Here is a 17,655-nt window from a genome sequence, read left to right as displayed (position 1 = left end):
GTTTAGATTGAACATTAGGAGAAATTTCTTTACTGAAAGAGTGGTCAGGCCTTGGAACAGGCTGCCCAGGGAAGTGGTGGAGTCACCATCCCTGGGGGTATTTAAAAGACGTGTAGATGAGGCGCTTAGGGACATGGTTTAGTGGGCATGGGGGTGTTGGGTTGATGGTTGGCCTCGATGATCTTAGAGGTCTTTTCCAACCTGTATGATTCTATGATTCTAAGTTATCCCCCCTAACAGGTTTAGGGGGAGATAGGAGCAACCAGAGATTTCATGTCCTGAGTGGAAGCTCTGTGCAGGAGAAGACAGGGGAGATGGAGGACTTAGGTTCTTTGAGAGTCCCAAAAACCACATCAGGAAACGTGCAGCTTTTTCCCAGGCCTCTGTCTGTCTGGCGAGGAGTGTAGGAAAGACTCACTGTGTGGTTTTGGGCTCAGCGAAGCCAGAGCATCGCACACTGCCAGTGTCAGGGCCTGGGGCAGGCTGGGCTGTGGGCAAGCGGAGCCTGTCACGGCTTGGGGACCAGGGTGACCAGGTCCACGGGACCTGCATCCATGCAGCCGGGCAGCTGCCACCATCCCCACCTCGGACCAAGCTGCTCAGACAAACTTGGGCTTTGAGCCCAGAGAGCCAAAGCCCCAAATCCAGGCGGTGCTTTAGCTCTGCCCAGTGCCGAGGCAGTCACTGGGGACTACCAGGGAGGGGACACCGTGGCCCTGCGGTAGCAGCGCGTCCCCTGTGCAGGGCGATAGGCTCGGTGGCTGCCTGGGGCCGTGGACACGCCGGTGGCATTGCCCGGTGCTGGGAGCACCTGCCGGCGCTGCTGGAAGGGGCTGGGGAAGCGCAGCGCTGCAACGTGCATGGTAAAATACCTTCCACAGCTCTGAGCGGGCTTCTCCCGGGTAAATACCACACACTACGTATGCAGCACACAGTAGCCATCCCAAAGCATCCCCTCTGTTTCTGGAAGATGAAAATCAAACCGATGTCTTCGGGCAGCCGTAATTTTTGCTGCAGAAATGTGAGCAGGCAGTGTAATAGGCAGCCAGACAAGCTTTAATTTCGCACAATTTCCAGCCCTGTCCCGGCTGCTCTTTGTCCTCAGAGGTGAAGCCTGTTCTCAGGGGCTGCCCATTAAATACCCCAGGCAAGAAACCCAGGGGATCACACCTTGCAGCTCTGGGAAGCGGGTTGGAGTGGCTTCCAGCCGATCTGGCTGACGGCTTAGTGATTCCCAAGCTAACAGTGACACCTCCTGTTTGCACAAAATTCAGCTCAAAGCCCAGCACGTAAATGTGCAGGCAGGCAGCAGAGTGCAGATACCAGATAGGAGCTCATGGGCTATTCCACCACTTAAATCTCTTCATTTGCATCCAGAAAATTCAAGTCCTATTCCAGCTGCAAGTGCGGATCCGCGGGGACGAGGCTGTCCCTGTGCGTGGTGAGAGCTGGAGGTGCTCAGCAGGGGAAAGCCTGGGGAGGTGGGCGTGAGCAAAGGTGCTGAATGCAAACTGCTTTAAAAAGAGCAGTCATTTGAATTGTAATTAAGAATAGAGAGGTAAAAGCTTTCCAAAAATAGCATTAAAGCGTTTACTTAGATGTAAAATTTATTTAAATCTTGTTTTGTCCCCCAAAAGCAACGAGCTTACACCCAGTGTCAGCCTGATAAATGGGTTTCCAGCAAAAGTTTTGCGCTGGCTGTGACATTCCCCTCCCCAACACAGAGGGCTCTTTGGAGATGGGATCCCCCCAGCTGTGACTGGTTGAAGTTGAGGAGCTGGTTCCCTCGCTCCAGGCTTGCTGGGAGATTTATCCCCTGCCCCTTTTTGTAAGGGTCCAGCAATTCCCCTGCACACCTTCCTGACTCCTGATTTGTTCCTCCAGGTGTTCAAGATGTCATTGAAGGTGCAGACAAGCAACATCACGAACAAGAATGACCCCAAGTCCATCAACTCCAGAGTCTTCATTGGCAATCTCAACACAGCCGTGGTCAAGAAGTCAGATGTGGAGACCATTTTCTCCAAGTACGGCCGAGTGGTGGGCTGCTCCGTTCACAAGGGCTACGCCTTCGTGCAGTACTCCAACGAGAGGCACGCGCGTGCTGCTGTCCTGGGTGAGAACGGGCGAGTGCTTGCTGGCCAGACGCTTGGTAAGTCTTTTCTTAAGCCATTTTAGGTGTCCAGGTGCAACACAGGTTGGTTACTCCCAAGGGGATGGTCAAGGGATGGCCAGTCCAAGGTCAAACTGGGACATCAATTTGCAGGTCGGGGTCAGGTCCAACGATGGTGAGCGGGTCAGACACAACCCAGTGATGACCAAGCAGGTCCATGGTGGCAAGGCAGGTCTGGGGCCAGGCCGGGAAGTCAGCCAATGGGTCAGGATCAGCAGGTCCATGGCCGGGCACAGGCATGGCTGTGACAGAGCTGGAGACCAGCACTCCTACACCAGAGCTCACCGGGGCTGAAGACTCCCGGGTCCCATGTGGGCAGGGGTCAGAAGTGAGGCTGGTCATGGCCATTCAGGCATATTAGCACCCTCAGGGCTGTGACATTGTGGAACAAAAACTCATGTAATGGGCTGCGATTGTAGAAGCTAAATCACGGTTCTGAATTATCCTAAGTCCTTGTCCTTCATCTGGTGGGGAAGAACAAGGGTGGGAAGAGACATTGCCTCGTTCCCTTTCTGGACCAGGCCTTACCCTTTGCCTGTCAAGAGAGGTGATAGTCTAACTCAGACTAGCTCAGACTAACTTTAGCCAGCTGATGTTAAATGAGAGAACTTCCCCCCAGACACATGAAAGTCTCTCATCTGCACTGCTGTGTGATAAGAAATAACAAACAAAACCACCCCAGCTGCTCCCAGCGGCATCCTTATTTTGCAGATTGCGCTGAAGCATCACATGCTGAGAAGCTCTTGTCACCAGGTCTAAGCTGAGAATTGAACTGGAGATAGTATTTTTAATGAAAAATTGTTGTTTCTAAGCCTGCTGCAGGCAGTGGTCATTGGGCACTCAGGAAAGCGATTTGCAGCCCATTCCCACCCTGCTTCTGGCACAGCAGTCTGAAATAAAAAGTTGCATCTCCGATCTGATCTTTAAGACAGTGTGCTGTTTCCATCCATGGTTTACTCAAATACCAGAAACTTCTTTTCACTTCTTTTACAGTCCAGAGAGTGGAGCTGCAGACCGAGGCGAAGTGCAGTGTGCCAGGGATGCTTCCAGCCCAGGCACTGCCCATGGGCAGAGTCCGTAGCTATGACAAAGAGGGCCTTGGGGAGCAAAGGAGCTCGTTGTGATGCTCCAGACAGATACAGGAGATGCAGCTAAGAGACAGGCAACACTTGCCCACTTAGCTGAAGAGAGAGATGAAAGATTTACCATGATAGGAACATCTTAGTCCCCTCTCAGTGCTGGTCCCAGAGGTCTGGCATGCCAACAAGACAAAAGGACTGTACTATAACTGGGAGTCCTATATATGTACTGGACGAGGTGCAAATTCAGCTCCCTTTCATCTGCCTTCCCTTCATGGGCCGGTCTTACCACAGAAGAGCTCAGCTGGCTTTCCTTTGCTGTTCATGGACCAATATAAACACAGGGATGCTCCCCTTTCAGGAGAATCCAGCAGAGAAGAAGAGCTGAACAATGTGGTTAGAAAACGTCTTTGCACAAAACAAGGTAGAAAGTCCCCCCCTAAAAAAGAGGAGGTGATGGCCACATAGGAGCGTGGAGAGGAAGGACAGGATGGGACAGGCAGGGGACATGGCCGACGCGTTGCTGAAGAGACTGTCCCTGCTTCGGTTCACGGGCAGGGTTTTGGGGAGGTCCTTTGCGGTGATGATAGAACTCCCCCCCCCAGGCGGGCAGTGGGAGGGTAGGCTGCTTTCTGCCCTGGCAGCTCCAGGCAGTAACTTCAGCAGGGTGCAACCACACGATCCTGTAGAAGAGCTGCAAACCAGGACTGCCAGGCAAACGGCTGTGTTTGGGGTGGCAGGAGCTCATGGGGGATCACCGCCTGCACGGTGGGATAGCATGGCTCAAGGCAGCGCCCGGTGTCGGGGCAAAGTACCCCCAACCTGCGCAGGGGCAGCAGCTTGTTGATAGTGCAAGGCCACCTGTCCCCGGTGCCAGCAGGTGGTCACTCGGCAGGACAGCATCCCCGTCCGAGTCCGGAGCCACACGGCAAGCGCTTGCTGTAATGACTCAATTGTAGCAGCCCCGCATGGCACAGTTCGAGTGAAGCTGCCTTGCCTGCCTCAGCTCTTCAGATGGGAAAGAGAACTTGCACCAACGTTTGAGAAATGTTGTGGGAAAGCATCAGAGTTTTTGCACGTGCCGTGAGCGCTGTGCCTGCCTCGTCTGAGCGGGCGTGTGGCCTAAGGAGCTCATCTCTCCCCCAGCATCCGTCAAGGTTCTTGCAACTCCTTCTAATAGATCATGGAAAAGCTGGTCCTTGCAGAAACCCTTACGTCCATGACTCCAGCTCTCAGTGGTACCTGCCCCTCCAGGTGCGCAGCTGCCTGCGCTGCCGTGGGACAGTGACAGGCACCGGGGTGGCAGGAGGGTCCAGCCCTCCATCTGCTCCCGGGGGGGTGCCAATGATGATTTGCAGGTGACGTTTTCCAGCACATACCAGAATGAATGGGCAAAGCAGCAGCATCCTTCTAGCTCGCATCTCCCAGCTAAGGTCAGCTCTCAAGCTAAGTGGTGTAATTAATAGCATTTATTCAATTTTTTTTTCTTTTTTCTTCTTCTTCCTTTGTCACCAGATATGCAAACAATCAAACTTGCATTTTAGTTGATCAGCAAGATACTGAATGCACCACAGAACGGAGGTGTTTGAAACCACAGCTGTAGTCCATCATGTGCTGGGACATGGACTGCTCTGCCAGGCAGGTCCTGGCAACCTCTGTGCTTTCTCCAGAGGCTCCCAGACACCCCAGTCCTTGCAGGAGGCGGTTACCATTCCAGTGAGGGAAGCTCTGCACTGGAAGCTGGATGCACACCATAACCTGACCTTACCGTGTTGCCTAGGCAAAACCCGACCTCCCCATTTAGGGTGGGCAAAGGTGCCTGGATATGAGCAGGAGGGATAGATGCTGCCATGGGCTGGCGGATGGGTCCAGCGATGCAGAGGAGGGTGCCAGAATGGGAACAAGATGCAAAATCTGTCCAGGTTGATGTGTGTGCTGAGCTCTTTTCTTTCCTTGTTCACTATCAAGGGAATTCTGAGGGATCTGACTGCTCGTCACCACTATAGGTTGAAAGTATAAATTTCCTGGTCTGTGTGCATGCTCCAATAAAGGCTCCACAGTGCCATTTCTAGCAGTGCGTGCCAGCAGACTGAGCTAATTGTTGTCATTATCCACCATTGGGCTTTCATTGCGTCTCCCTTGAAGGGTGTTAATCAGCATGGTGCTGTCATTAGCTCTTCATTTTTCAAGAAAAGTGACTGGCAGCTGGAAAGAAGCACCCTGACAGCAAAAAGGGTTCAAGGGAGCTGAGCAGGAATGTGTTCGGGGACGCACCAAGGAAGCATTTATTCCTCTCTTCCTTTGCAGCAAACAGCGTTGCCAGAAGCATTGCGTTGCTCAACAGACTCAGAAAGGCAACCGCATGCATAATGTTCACGCTGGCAGCAGTTGTCCACCGACCTGTCCTATGGCCGTGCACATTCTTGCTGGCGTGCAGGCTCAGCACTCTTCTGCACTCCCCTTAGCAGTTGAGTATGGGAGGATGCAGGGTGAAAGGCAGCAAAGAAAACAGACGCTCTGATCTGAATGTGCCTCCAGAGGAGCATTCAATGTAGCGTCTGAGCAGCACCCTGATACCACACTCGTTACGCAAGCTTATAAATAGGCTAAGCTCCAGCTTCAGTAGGAATGATGTCTCTTGCTAGACCCTAAAAGGCAGCCCAAGGAATTGCACAGCAAGACATTTGGGCAGTGGGAGCATGTCCATGCTCCTCCGGAGCCGTCCCCCACGTGTGCAGCCTGTACTCCTCCTGCTCAGGTTGTTTCAGCAGTGCTGCAGCTTCCTTGTGCTCCTGAAGATGATTTTCTTGGTTAATAATGAAGTCAGCACCCTGTTCACTTTGGATCACTTTGCAAGCTCTTTATTTTGATGGTGAGCGGGCCAGCCTCTCCCCATTTCTCCATAAAGTCCCTTCACGCAGCATGAAAAAAGCAATGATTCGTAAGCTTAAACCTGCTGAGCTTCATGGCGTGCCCTTCAAGTCCTGAAGAGGTGAGAACTTAAATACCCCAGCTGGCAGTCACAGATCCACAAACCCTGCGCCCCAGATGGAGACCTTCAAATCCACCCGCACCTCAGAGGCTGTAGCTCGTGCCACCAGCTTAGCACAAGGACCTGCCCCAATGCTGTGGGGCAGCCCCTGTCCAGCCCTGTGCAAACGGTGCCTTTGGTCTATGTAAGGAGATCCTGTCTTGCTGGGCTTAGATCTGGCATGCCCAGAGGTCTGACACCGATTTAGACAGAAAGGACCTGAAGAACCGAAAAAGTTTAGGGCTGATTGGAGAAGCCAGCAGGGAATTTGCTCACTCCTGGGCCAAGAAACGAAGAGGGGGTGAGGCCTTGTGCTCCCAGCAGCTCATCTCTCTGCGGTTCTGGGGGCTGCACTCAGCGTTAGATTGCCAGGCTCTCAGCAGCCTCCATGAAATTGGCTGTATCGCTTTATTCTCACGTCAAAAGCACATTTGGCACTGAGTCCGAGGAGAGAAATTTCCTCGGCGGAGTAGAAGAGCTCATTCTCACCTCCCCTGGTAGAAGATGCTCCCCCGAGATCAGCTGGGGTGGCTGCAGGTGTGTGCCTGCGCCCCGCGCAGCTTCTAACGCAGCCCAGTCCACGGTGGTGCCGAGCTGGCTCGTGCTTCGCGGTCATTTTTATTGGAAGGAGCAAGGGATAAATTGGTAGCGGTTAGCAGCGGTTTTATATATTGTCCGTGCCTTATCATTACAGCAGGGAGTTCTCCTGGGAAGCCTGTCCTGAATTTGTGTGTGTGGGTTAGACCACGTGCAGGGCGTTGACTTCAAAAATAAATGTTAGTAGCTTTGTAAAGGAAAAGGAAGAGGCTTGCTAAGTGCAATACATTTGTCTTCTTTTGGAGGTCCAGCAGGGCCCCAGACATGCTAAAAGCAGGTGGAAATGTGGTGGGAGGTGTGGAGAGCTTGTTTCTGCTGATGGCAGGGCTGTGCACAGCCTCTCTTGCTCCGTGGTCGGCTACAGCTCCCAGGGAGCTTGGACGTGCCGTGTCATAGCTGCGTGTCCGTTCATTGCAGATATCAACATGGCCGGGGAACCTAAACCCAACAGACCTAAAGGGCTGAAGAGAGCAGCCTCCGCATTGTACAGGTAGGTCTCCACCGTGCCACCTCCCTGCGGCGAGGTCTCCAGGCTGGTATTTGCCTTCCAGCTGGAGCTGATTCTTGCACCCCCCGGCTGCTGCCCCGAGCTCCCTGGCCCCTACCCCAGGCAGCCCTGGGCTGCTGCTACACGGTCAGATCTTCTCCTCCCATGGGCTTCTTGGCCTTTGCAATGCCCCTCAGTGGTAGGCTGCAGGGAGGAGAGCCAGCAAGAGGCATCAGCGGCAGACCCAAGGTTGGCCAACATTCATGGCGTTGTGGGACTCTGCCGGGGCATGGTCCAACCTGTGAATGGTGTTGGACCGGGAGATCGTTGGAGAAAAGTGGGCAGTATCTGCTTTAACTACATCAGAGGTCTTGGAAGAGGTGTAACAAGAGGAGCACTCCCCTCCAGCCCCAGCTCCTCCAGCTGGGGAGCAGGAGTGGGGCACGGTGGCATATGTTGGGTGTGGGGGGAGAACAGGGAACAGGGGTAATTTAGGAAAAGACACTGGAGAAAAGGGCAAGAGAAGAATGACAGGAAAAGGGAGAGAAGAAAGGAAGAAAGTGGGAAGCCCTTGGGGCAACAGATGGAGGTGGGCCAAGGAGGTGGCTGGGGGAATCCCCAAGGGAGCTGTGCTGCGGAGCAGTGACCGAGGGATCAAGGGAACGGGAGGGACAAGTGGGACATGGAGCAGGCCTGTGGGAGATGCAGGGTGTTAAGATGTCAGAGTGTGCCTTCAGTGCCACTGTTGCCAGCTCTAGAGACTTTATCAAGATTTTCACAAGAAGTAAAGATTTTCATTTAAGCCCCAGAGTCTGGAGTCATGGGAATATGGGAGAAACTCATTAAGTTCTTGCTCCTGAGGTTGCAGAAGGGAAAACTTGAAAAGGTATTTGGAGAGTACCCTGCAGGTTTCAAGAACCCAAAACTAAATAACAAGATCCCAGAATGTGTTTTATTTATAAATTCTCATTGTTTTTATGCCAGTCTCATGGTATGGAGACTGGGGCACTGAGTCAGGATTTAGAAGGTGTGATGTTGGGAAGGAAAGACTAAAATCAGTGTCAGGGTTATAGGTGGGCGTAATAAAAAAAGGAAATCATGAGAGAACTGTAGGTTTTTTGACAAAAAGAAAAAAAAGTGCGAGGGATGAAGAGAAATGAAAAAACCTATGGTTCAGACTCAGCCACGCAGTCCAACACCAGTGTGCTACGAAATGGCAAACGTCAGTGGTGGCATAGGCAAACCCACCAGAGCTTCAGAAACCCTCCCACCACCCCCAAGGCGCCTGTTGAGACCTTCCCCGAGTCTCTCAGCTCAGCTCTTCCTTTGCAGCTTTCACCAGGCAAGTTTCTCCTCCCACCTTGGGCCACCTCGGCCCCTCACCAGAACTTGGCCCTCTGGATTCTCAGGGGACGCCAGTCGAGGGGAGGTGGACTCTCTGCACTACCCATGCTGATGCGTGGAAATAGAGACGACACAGATCTTTCTATGTAGCTGCAGGTGCACTACTTACGTGGTGCAAATCAATTCATTCCATACATCTTGCAATAAAGAGCGTTTCATTTATTTTTCGTCCATGCCTTGACCGCTAATCCATTTCTGCTGAAATGACCAATATTTCAGACTTCCAGGCTGCCACGTAGATGAAGAGAGAGCAAACGAGAGATGTTTGCTTCCTCCCACAAATATGGATATGCTAAAATATGGGCCAGAGAACTACACTGCTCTGAGCTTCAGCAATATTTCATCCCAGATTGGTGACAGATTTAAACTTTGCCATCTGGACTAACAGAACTTACGATATCTCACGGAAAGCAGGGAATCCAGGTTTGCTGTGAGCCGTGGTTATAGCTTCCCTAACCATCATGAATTTTTCTAAATGTTAGACTTCAAACATCACAGCACTATAATTTATGGAAATGCTGTGTTAAGCACGTAAGATTATTTTTTCAAGGGAAGGGAAAGGAAGGGAAGGGAAGGGAAGGGAAGGGAAGGGAAGGGAAGGGAAGGGAAGGGAAGGGAAGGGAAGGAGGGAAGGGAAGGGAAGGGAAGGGAAGGGAAGGGAAGGGAAGGGAAGGGAAGGGAAGGGAAGGGAAGGGAAGGGAAGGGAAGGGAAGGGAAAGGAAATCTCATTTTGGACATAGAGGAAGCAACAATCTTGACAGTCTTACTTGATCCACTAGCCCAGGGGGTATCTCAGTGTTTAATAGAAATCCTTTGGGATGTAGCCCCCCATCTACCTCCAATAGGTAAAACATACACCCAGGTTCATGCCATCATAAATTTTCTCAGGTGTCTCCTCAAAAGCAACCTTCAGTTAATATAAAACCTTGCTGTCATCACTGCTGCCCCCGATCTCTCCAGATCTTCAGGGCCTCCCTCCCGCTGCCTCTGGCATTTGCCGGAGCATCTCTTTGCACGTGGGAAGTCCCCTGGGTGCTCCTGCCTGGCACCCGGCCACCGCTGCTGAACGCAGACGTGCCTGGAGATACTGCAAACGAGTTAGTGAGGATGGCTGGAAGATGAACTTGTATTTTGACCATGTCCCCCAGGTATTCACATACTGTGTCTCAAAACCTTTTGCCTTCTGGCAATACTTTTTTTGCCTGCATAGCGAATGTCTGGACAGGATTTCCTAGGGCAGTCTGGGCCACGTTTGGGTCGGTGCCAGTGACCCTGCTGTGCTGTGAGTTGGCTGCCCCAGGGCAGTGGGGTCTGCCAGTGCCGCACTTGACCTTTGGCGGCACAAGTCTCTGCCCTTCCCTGTAATGCTGGTGCTAATGTTGCTCTGCAGCCAAAAGGACAGTGAGGACAACCTAAGCAAGAACTGCAAGAGCAACCAAGTGGCCGGCAGCTCAGTGGCCCAAGGAACCGTCTCCAAAGCGGTGACAGACACAAACCACCGCTGACTTACTTTCAGTCCTCAGATGCAAGTGGACGATGTCCTTCCAGCTCAGCTGACATTCGCGTCCCTTGTTACACCCATTACGATCCCTGCAGAAAGCTGGTGTCAACGCATCTCCAAACAGATCCACTCCTCCCGTGTCTCAGCCGCGGTGCTGGGAGCAATGACACCCCGGCAAGCCCGGGTGCCAAATCCACACGGACAGGGCTGAGAAACAACCGCAGGGCAGAGGAGGAGGTGAGCAATGGTACCAAACCCAGCAGACCCGACACTGGCAGCAAGGATGTGCATGCAGCCCCTCTGCAGCCCCGGTGCCTTGGAAATGCCGGGCTCCCTTCCCACGTTTCTCTCCCGGCTTCCCGCTACCTTGGCTATTTGCAGGAGGAAGGAATCTCACACCAGATACACAAGATCTTAAAAGCTCACTATTTGATCAACGCCAGATTTTCCAAGTAGCTTTCCAGCGGATATTATTTCTACTGCTGCAATAATTAAGGTTGTGCAACTATTAGTAGAAGGATGCGAGCTGAGCACAACGTGTCACTTGTGATTATCAGTGCGGGGCTGTCAGCCAGTAATTAAAAGCACAGCCGCTCAAATGTACATTTGCTATTCAGGTACATGCTCAGAACTGGCACCACAAATGTAATGCAAAGGCAGCACATACAAACAATTGCCTTTCAATTATGAATATTTGGATTTTGAACCCTTGTGAGTCATTAATAAATGTTATTTAATTATTAAAGAAAAACAAAGCAGAAGAAATGCATCAGGAGGTGGAAGCATCGTATTACTTGACGCAGCCTTACAGCCTTCTGCTGCCTCTCTGATTGTCCCTGCTTTATTTTTAAAGGACGCAATATCACCAACTGATTGAAAAATGGCAAAAATTATTCCTGTACACAAAGGAAGCCCTGCCAGGTCACTGAAAAATGATCCAACAGTCTCAGGAAGGTTTCTCCTACGCGCAGTGAAGTTTTCAGGCACACGATGTCCAGATAAATCACCTGCACTAAGGCACTCACTTTTTACTAGCTTTTTTCCTGCATTCATGTTGGAAGGCCTGCCTTTTGCTCAACGCCTGACTCCCAAGGGTGCTGGTAAAAGCATCCAGCCACTGCCTCCTGGCATCACCTGTAGAGCCATGACCTGACTGCCGTGTTACAGCAGGGTCATACAGTCACAGACTTCCGAATATCCCTATTTCAGCCTGCTGCTGTCCTCGAGGGCTGTCTCCTGGTTAGCAGGTATTGAAGGCGGTACTGCCAGGGGCTGAGATCAGAGCATTTGCCGTCCCGCACCGCACCGAGTCTAAGGGTGGATTCATCTCACCTGAGTTCAGCTGTCTACGCTGTCAAGGCTTTTATGTGGCCTGGTTGTCTGGACTCCCTTTATGCTCGCTGGATGAAAAAACAGTTCTTCACCTGACAGTATTTTAGATGTCTGCCTTTGGATGTGATGTACCATGACCTGGAACTGCCTCTTTCCCCCCCGGCTTGGATTCATCTCTTTACATTCCCAGCGTCTGAAGCCAAGTGAGATGAATCCCACTGTTTTGGGAAGTCAGGACCAGCTCCCCAGGATAATTATGCCCCTCATTCCTTTTGAAACGGGTGGAAGTGTCTCCAATCCCCTGAGGATTTGGGGCCAGGGCAGGAGTACCCCCCACCCTCTTGCTTTTCACCCACAAATATTAGCAGATGCTCTTGGACCCCCTGCCCTGCAGATCAGGCATGTTGTAAGCCATCTCCACTGCCTCTGTGCACAAGCTGCAAAACTGGGCCAGTAGTGATTTCCACCAGAAAAACGCAAGGCTGCCCAGCTTTGCTCACACATTCCCTACTGCAAATAGCGTAAGAACATTTACAGTGTTTGTTAGCCACTTCATATACCAAACTGCTGTTTTGACTACTCTTGAAAAAGGCTTAGGACGTCATCTGAGGTTTTAGGCTTCTCCCTCCTTCTCCAGTCCACACCAGGTTGGATCTACACGTCCTTGAGGCCGGGCTTCATCCTGTCGGTGCTGTAGCCCAGCCCAGGAGTGATGCGGAGATGCCCAAATGCCGCAGGGCAGGGTCGGTGATGGAGATGGAGGGTGCCCATCCCGTTTGGGGCTACATTCCTTGTTCCTAGATGCACGGCTTTGCCCGGGACAGCGCTGACAGCAGCAGAGCAATGCCCATGCGATGGGGTTGGAGCTGCAGCTCCTCTCCATCCCCATCTCTCCAGGGAGCTGGCCATGTGCTGAGCCCATGGTGTCCACAGCTCTACCAACAGGGCTCCCACCGGGGAGCGAAGGCTTGGAAGAAAAGCCGGCTCAGACCAGGAGCATGGATAGGGTGAGAAGAAAGGAGTGCCGGTGTTTCAAAATTTTACCAAATGCCCCCAAAGCTTTGTGTTGTTTATGAGCAAATGGTCTAAAGTTCCTCATGGTCTCCAAGCCACAGCGAGCTTCCCAGCAAGAGCAACAGCCCATGGAGGGAGTTTTTGCTGTGAATAAAAACACTGCTTCATCCCATTTGGAGTCCTTGAGCCGCAGGGAGATGCCACTGTCTTCTCTTGCCTGTGGCTACAGAGAACATTGGCTCCAGGGCATTGCTGGATCTAGCCAGAAGCAGTTCACCAGAGCCTCTCAGGATTGACAAGTATTACAAAACTGCAGCAATTTCATTTAAGTTGCATGTAAGAAAAAAACAAACAAACAAAAAAACAAACACCCAAAAAATGAAGAGGGGGAGTCTGACAGTGTAGAAGCATCCTCGTTCAATTTTCCTTTCAAATGACTTCTTATTTTGATTGTATTCTGTGGAGTCAAACATCCTTCGTGACCAAAATAGATTGGCGGGCTGGGGGGAGCTATTTTCTTGGAGATTTTCTGTATTTCCAGGTTTCATCCCAGCTTAGAATGAAAATCAAGTTACATGAAAATCTCCATGAAAATACATTTCCTCGTTCCATACTGCCCATCTCCTCAGCCACACGAACAGGCTGGTTATATTCCAGCAAGAGCCGACGTGGTAGGAATTACCTTTCCCTTTCAATTCAGAAAAGCACACAGGGGAATAAATAGCGATCACGCAGTGGCTGGGACAGAAGGCTGCCATGATGCTCATTTCTGCTGTGAGCCCAGCAGAAACGTTGTCTACAAATCAGGTCAGGAGGGGAGGACGCCAAGGCTGAAAAGGTGTTGAAATTCATCTATGCTGAGACTGTCAGCAAAATGGCTATTTTTCATCATGCAGTTGAATTCGGAAGGCTTATGGCAATAACACCTCCCCAGTCACATCTCCCCCACCCCGCCATTGCTGCTTGCTCGGCAGTGAGACCCTGCATCCAACGTCCTGGCCAGCCGTGGTGCCTGGTCAGCCACTGCTCAGAGATAAGGTCCAGCTTTGTAAAATACCTCCTCGCTTGAAGTCAGCGTGGCAGCAAACCCCAAAAGAGGCAGTAGGTGCAAATGCTTTCTTGCTGTCCTTAACCCCTGCACCAACTGTCTTTGGCCCCAGAGGAGCCCTGATGTCTCCAACCATCCAGAGTGTGCTCCAGGTCCCCTCGAGGCGTAGGCTGAGTCTCCACATGCTGCCGCAGGCTTCTGGGGAGCCCAAGGAGCATCCAAGGAGCATGGAAAAATCCCATTTAAGAAACCAGCCAGTTACTGAAACTAAAACATTGGGTGGGAAGCCCAGTGCCAGCATAGGCAGGACAGGCGTCCTGGCTCAAGCCTGGAATTTCTGGTCCAAACTGCTTCCCGCTGGCCGTCCTGGCCAGCCACACATTCTTCTTGTCACTTCTTGCCTAAAATGCAGGACACCAAATTTACTCTTAGCTACGTACTTGAGCACTCATCCTTCCCTCTCCCCATGCCCCAGTTTCTCCTGGCTCAGAGTCCTTCCCTCTCCCCATCGCTCTCTCTTTCTTCCCATTAGGTTTTCTTTTTTTCATAAGCCACTTCAAACGGTTTCACAATGCAGGACAGACTCTTTGCTTTCCAGGGCTGCAATAACCATTCTCTTTGTTCAGAGCAGAGAGGAGGGAGCGTCAGCGTAACTGCTTATTATCCAGCATTAATTCAGCCAGCAGCACACGGGGACCAGACGCCGTGTTTAGCTGGGGTAGCTGGTCCGTTCAGCAGCGTTGCTCTTCCCCGCTGCTGAGAGCGTGCCGGGGCATCAGGCAGCACCAGAGCAGGTCTTGTCTCTGTGACTGCCCGCTGTAACCACCCGGTTTGTGTTGCCTTGTGAAAAACCAGCTGCAGCAAGAGAGAAAGTGTGTTACTGGGTCTCCAGGCAGTGAGAAATGCATTGCTCCAACTTCGGGTTAAAATGCCGTTCAAGCTTAAGAAAACAGGACGTGGGCAACGTCTTGCTGGGAGGAGAGAGGTTTAAACATATTCGATAGCAAAGATGTTAAATTAATAAATATCCCCTTCCTGACTTCTCCCCCAACAATTATATATAATATAATATAATATATTATATAGCATATAATTATATATGCTATGAAAAAAAATCGTACGAGGGTGGGGGCAGGGCAGTGCCCTCCTGACACGGGCACGGTCCCGCTGTACAAAAGGCGGGACGGAGGGATATCGGCAATGCCGTGAGATCGGTTCAACTGGCACTTCACAGACACATTAGCCGTGCTTTGAACTTCTCTGCGTGGCCGGCGGGGATGGGGGGCTGGTCCCCGCTCCCCAGACTCAGCCGCCGCCTCAAATGCGGACATCCCCACGGGGTGTTAGCAGACATTTCTTCCCACCCCAGTTTGTAGGTTTTAATCCACCCGCACATCTTCTTGCTCCAGCTTGAGATAACCCGGTTAAGACTCTGCTGCCAACATCACCCTGTCCAGTGCGTTCAGCCCCCCCAGATCTTTCTCCCGGGCTCAGCCCCCCTCCCTGCAGACCCTCGCAGCCGGGAGGAGGAGTGTGCACGTCCTGCCAGGTGGAAGGACAGGGGCTCCCCTGTGGAGGGGGAATAAATAAAGGACCTGGGAGGCTCAGCAGGCGATGACGGAGTAATAATAATAAAGTGCCAGCACTAACTAACCCGTGCCATCCTGACTCTGTCTCTGCAGTGGCTACGACTTCGACTATGACTATTACAGAGACGACTTCTACGACAGGTGAGCGGGGGAGGCGTCAGCCAAAGGGGCTTTCTATGGGGCAAGATCTTCCCTGCAGCGCGGTTCCTGCCGTGGGAGCGAGGTGGGGTGCAGGGTGGTCCTCCCCGGCCCGCTGCGGTGGGGTGCATGGCCAGGCTGTGCCCCGGCTCACTGCCAGCACTGCTTGGGTTTCGGTTGTGGCACCCGATCGCCGGCGCGGCAGGGCTGGGGTGCTGCAGGGCTGCTTCAGCCCTCCCATCCTTCCCCACCGCTCCAGGCTCTTCGAGTACCGGGGCCGAGTCTCTCCGGTGCCCAGGGTGGTTCCCGTGAAGCGGCCGCGGGTCACCATCCCCCTCGTCCGGCGTGTGAAGGCGACGCTCCCCGTCAAGCTCTTCGCCAGGTCGGCTGCCATCGCCAACAGCTCGGCCAAGTTGAAGTGTGAGTACGTGCGTGGGGTGCAGCAGGACGGTGTGGAGACTGTGCACATGGACCTCCCATCCCCAGGCATTCACCCGCAGGGCCAGATGCTCCCAGGGAAAACCTTAAAAAAACCAAAACATCTGGAAACAAGAGCCCAAGCGAGGGCCTTTCAGAAGCCCGCGGCTGCGGATGCAGCAGGGGAAGGCGCACGTACAACCTGAGCGTGCCAAAGCCTGGTGTCAGCCTCCACAACGTGCCTGGACAGCAGGGACACAGGCTTTTTTGGGTGCATGCGACCACCTGCAGCTACGCCGTGCAGCGAGGTGTGGGCATCACCGCGCGTTGATCCCAGGGATGCGCAGAGTCTGTTTCTAGCGTGGGGTTTCTGGTTGATTTTTTAACCTGCTCAGCGAGGTGACTTGGGCCAGGCAGAGGGGTGAGGCAGGCGCCTCGGGCGCTCTGCGGGGCACTAAATGCCTTTTTTCCCTTCCTTCCTCCTAAGTGAAGTGCAGCGAGCTGCAAACAATCAAAACTGAGCTGACACAGATCAAATCCAACATTGATGCTCTCCTGGGCCGACTGGAGCAGATCGCTGAAGAACAGAAGATGTCCACAGGTCAGTTGGGTGCGCATGGATGCCTTGGGGCAAAGAATGCAGGGAAGCATCTGCAGATCTGGCCTTGAAACCACCGCAGCTTAGAGCATCCTCTGGGCTCTGACGGTGAAGGGTCGACCCCCATGTTCCAGGGTGGAATCACAGGCCAAAATTACATGCCAGAATTCCCCAAGTTACGGAATTGGGTTTTAAAATTAGGAGATTTTTTTTTGTCATATATTTTGTATTTTTTTAGTTTGCTTTTTTGTTCTATTATTCTATTCTATTCTATTCTATTCTATTCTGTTCTATTCTATTCTGTTCTATTCTATTCTATTCTATTCTATTCTATTCTATTCTATTCTATTCTATGCTGTCTGCCTCCCACACTCACTCTGGAGGGATGCAGAACGATGACCTGCTCTGCCTGCCCTCTCCAGGGTTGCTTTCAGGCAGCTTCCTCAAAATCAGCAAAATTTCCCATTGCAGAAAAAAACCTAGATCCATTATTTACCTACCAACTGAATTTTGGGCCCCACTGGATTAGGGTCATCACGCTTCGGACATTGCCTCCCCCAGCCCCTGATCCTGGGGGCTTGGCTCTTGCTCTCACAGAGGTACGGAAGAAGGCGGATGGCAGCAAAAGCGAAATCTCGCAGGAAGACACGGCATCAGAGGCAGAGGTCAACACGGAGGAGCCGCTGAATGGGGATGAGGGTGAGGAAGAGGGTCTCGCACGGGATGAGTGTGAAGATGAACTGGTAAGAGAGTTTGGGTAATACATCCCTCCAGCCAAAGGAGTTCAGTAATGGATCACATTTTTACTGGAACTTACTAAATCCCCAGAAAAATAGTTTTTCCTTCCTCAAAAGCAATTGCTATATTTAAATCCCATGATTGTTCACAGCTTGTTCTTTCAAGCTGTTGTGCTGCTTGCCAAAGCATTGACCTAGCAAATGCATATGGAGATGCTCAAGAAACATGGTTGGCTCTTGAAATTCGGACCACATTTATCCTTGATTTCACAACTATCAATTAACGGTTAAAACAAGTTGCTCTGCTCCCAAGTAATTCCCAGATGGATTGAAACACAGGGCAAAGACAGGCCATGTTTTATTAACTGCACTTTCCTAACAACGGGCATTTGCAATGCCTTTTCGTCTGAATGGGCACCAAATGGCATAAACCTCTTTATAAGGTCTGAGCAAGCCACGACCGCTGCGCTGTGCATCCACGGCGAGGGCAGCACTCGAGCGTGGCTGCCTGAT

At 52.0% G+C, this 17,655-nt stretch overlaps 1 protein-coding gene across 1 annotated transcript in view; it reads left to right on the top strand.

Moving 5' to 3' along the window:
- Positions 1-1,893: 1,893 nt before the first annotated feature.
- The window catches only part of RALY (RALY heterogeneous nuclear ribonucleoprotein), a 20,922-nt gene continuing 5,160 nt past the window's right edge, over positions 1,894-17,655 (top strand). Inside the window, exons 1-6 of the mRNA XM_075166281.1 lie at positions 1,894-2,149; positions 7,295-7,367; positions 15,346-15,393; positions 15,650-15,810; positions 16,295-16,408; positions 17,003-17,148. Coding sequence (XP_075022382.1) covers positions 1,894-2,149; positions 7,295-7,367; positions 15,346-15,393; positions 15,650-15,810; positions 16,295-16,408; positions 17,003-17,148 — 798 coding nt within the window. The remainder of the gene's footprint in view (positions 2,150-7,294; positions 7,368-15,345; positions 15,394-15,649; positions 15,811-16,294; positions 16,409-17,002; positions 17,149-17,655) is intronic.

The sequence above is a fragment of the Calonectris borealis genome, chromosome 17, assembly GCF_964195595.1.
Source record: "Calonectris borealis chromosome 17, bCalBor7.hap1.2, whole genome shotgun sequence".
NCBI lineage: Eukaryota > Metazoa > Chordata > Aves > Procellariiformes > Procellariidae > Calonectris > Calonectris borealis.
This window is presented reverse-complemented; position numbering and strand designations above follow the sequence as displayed.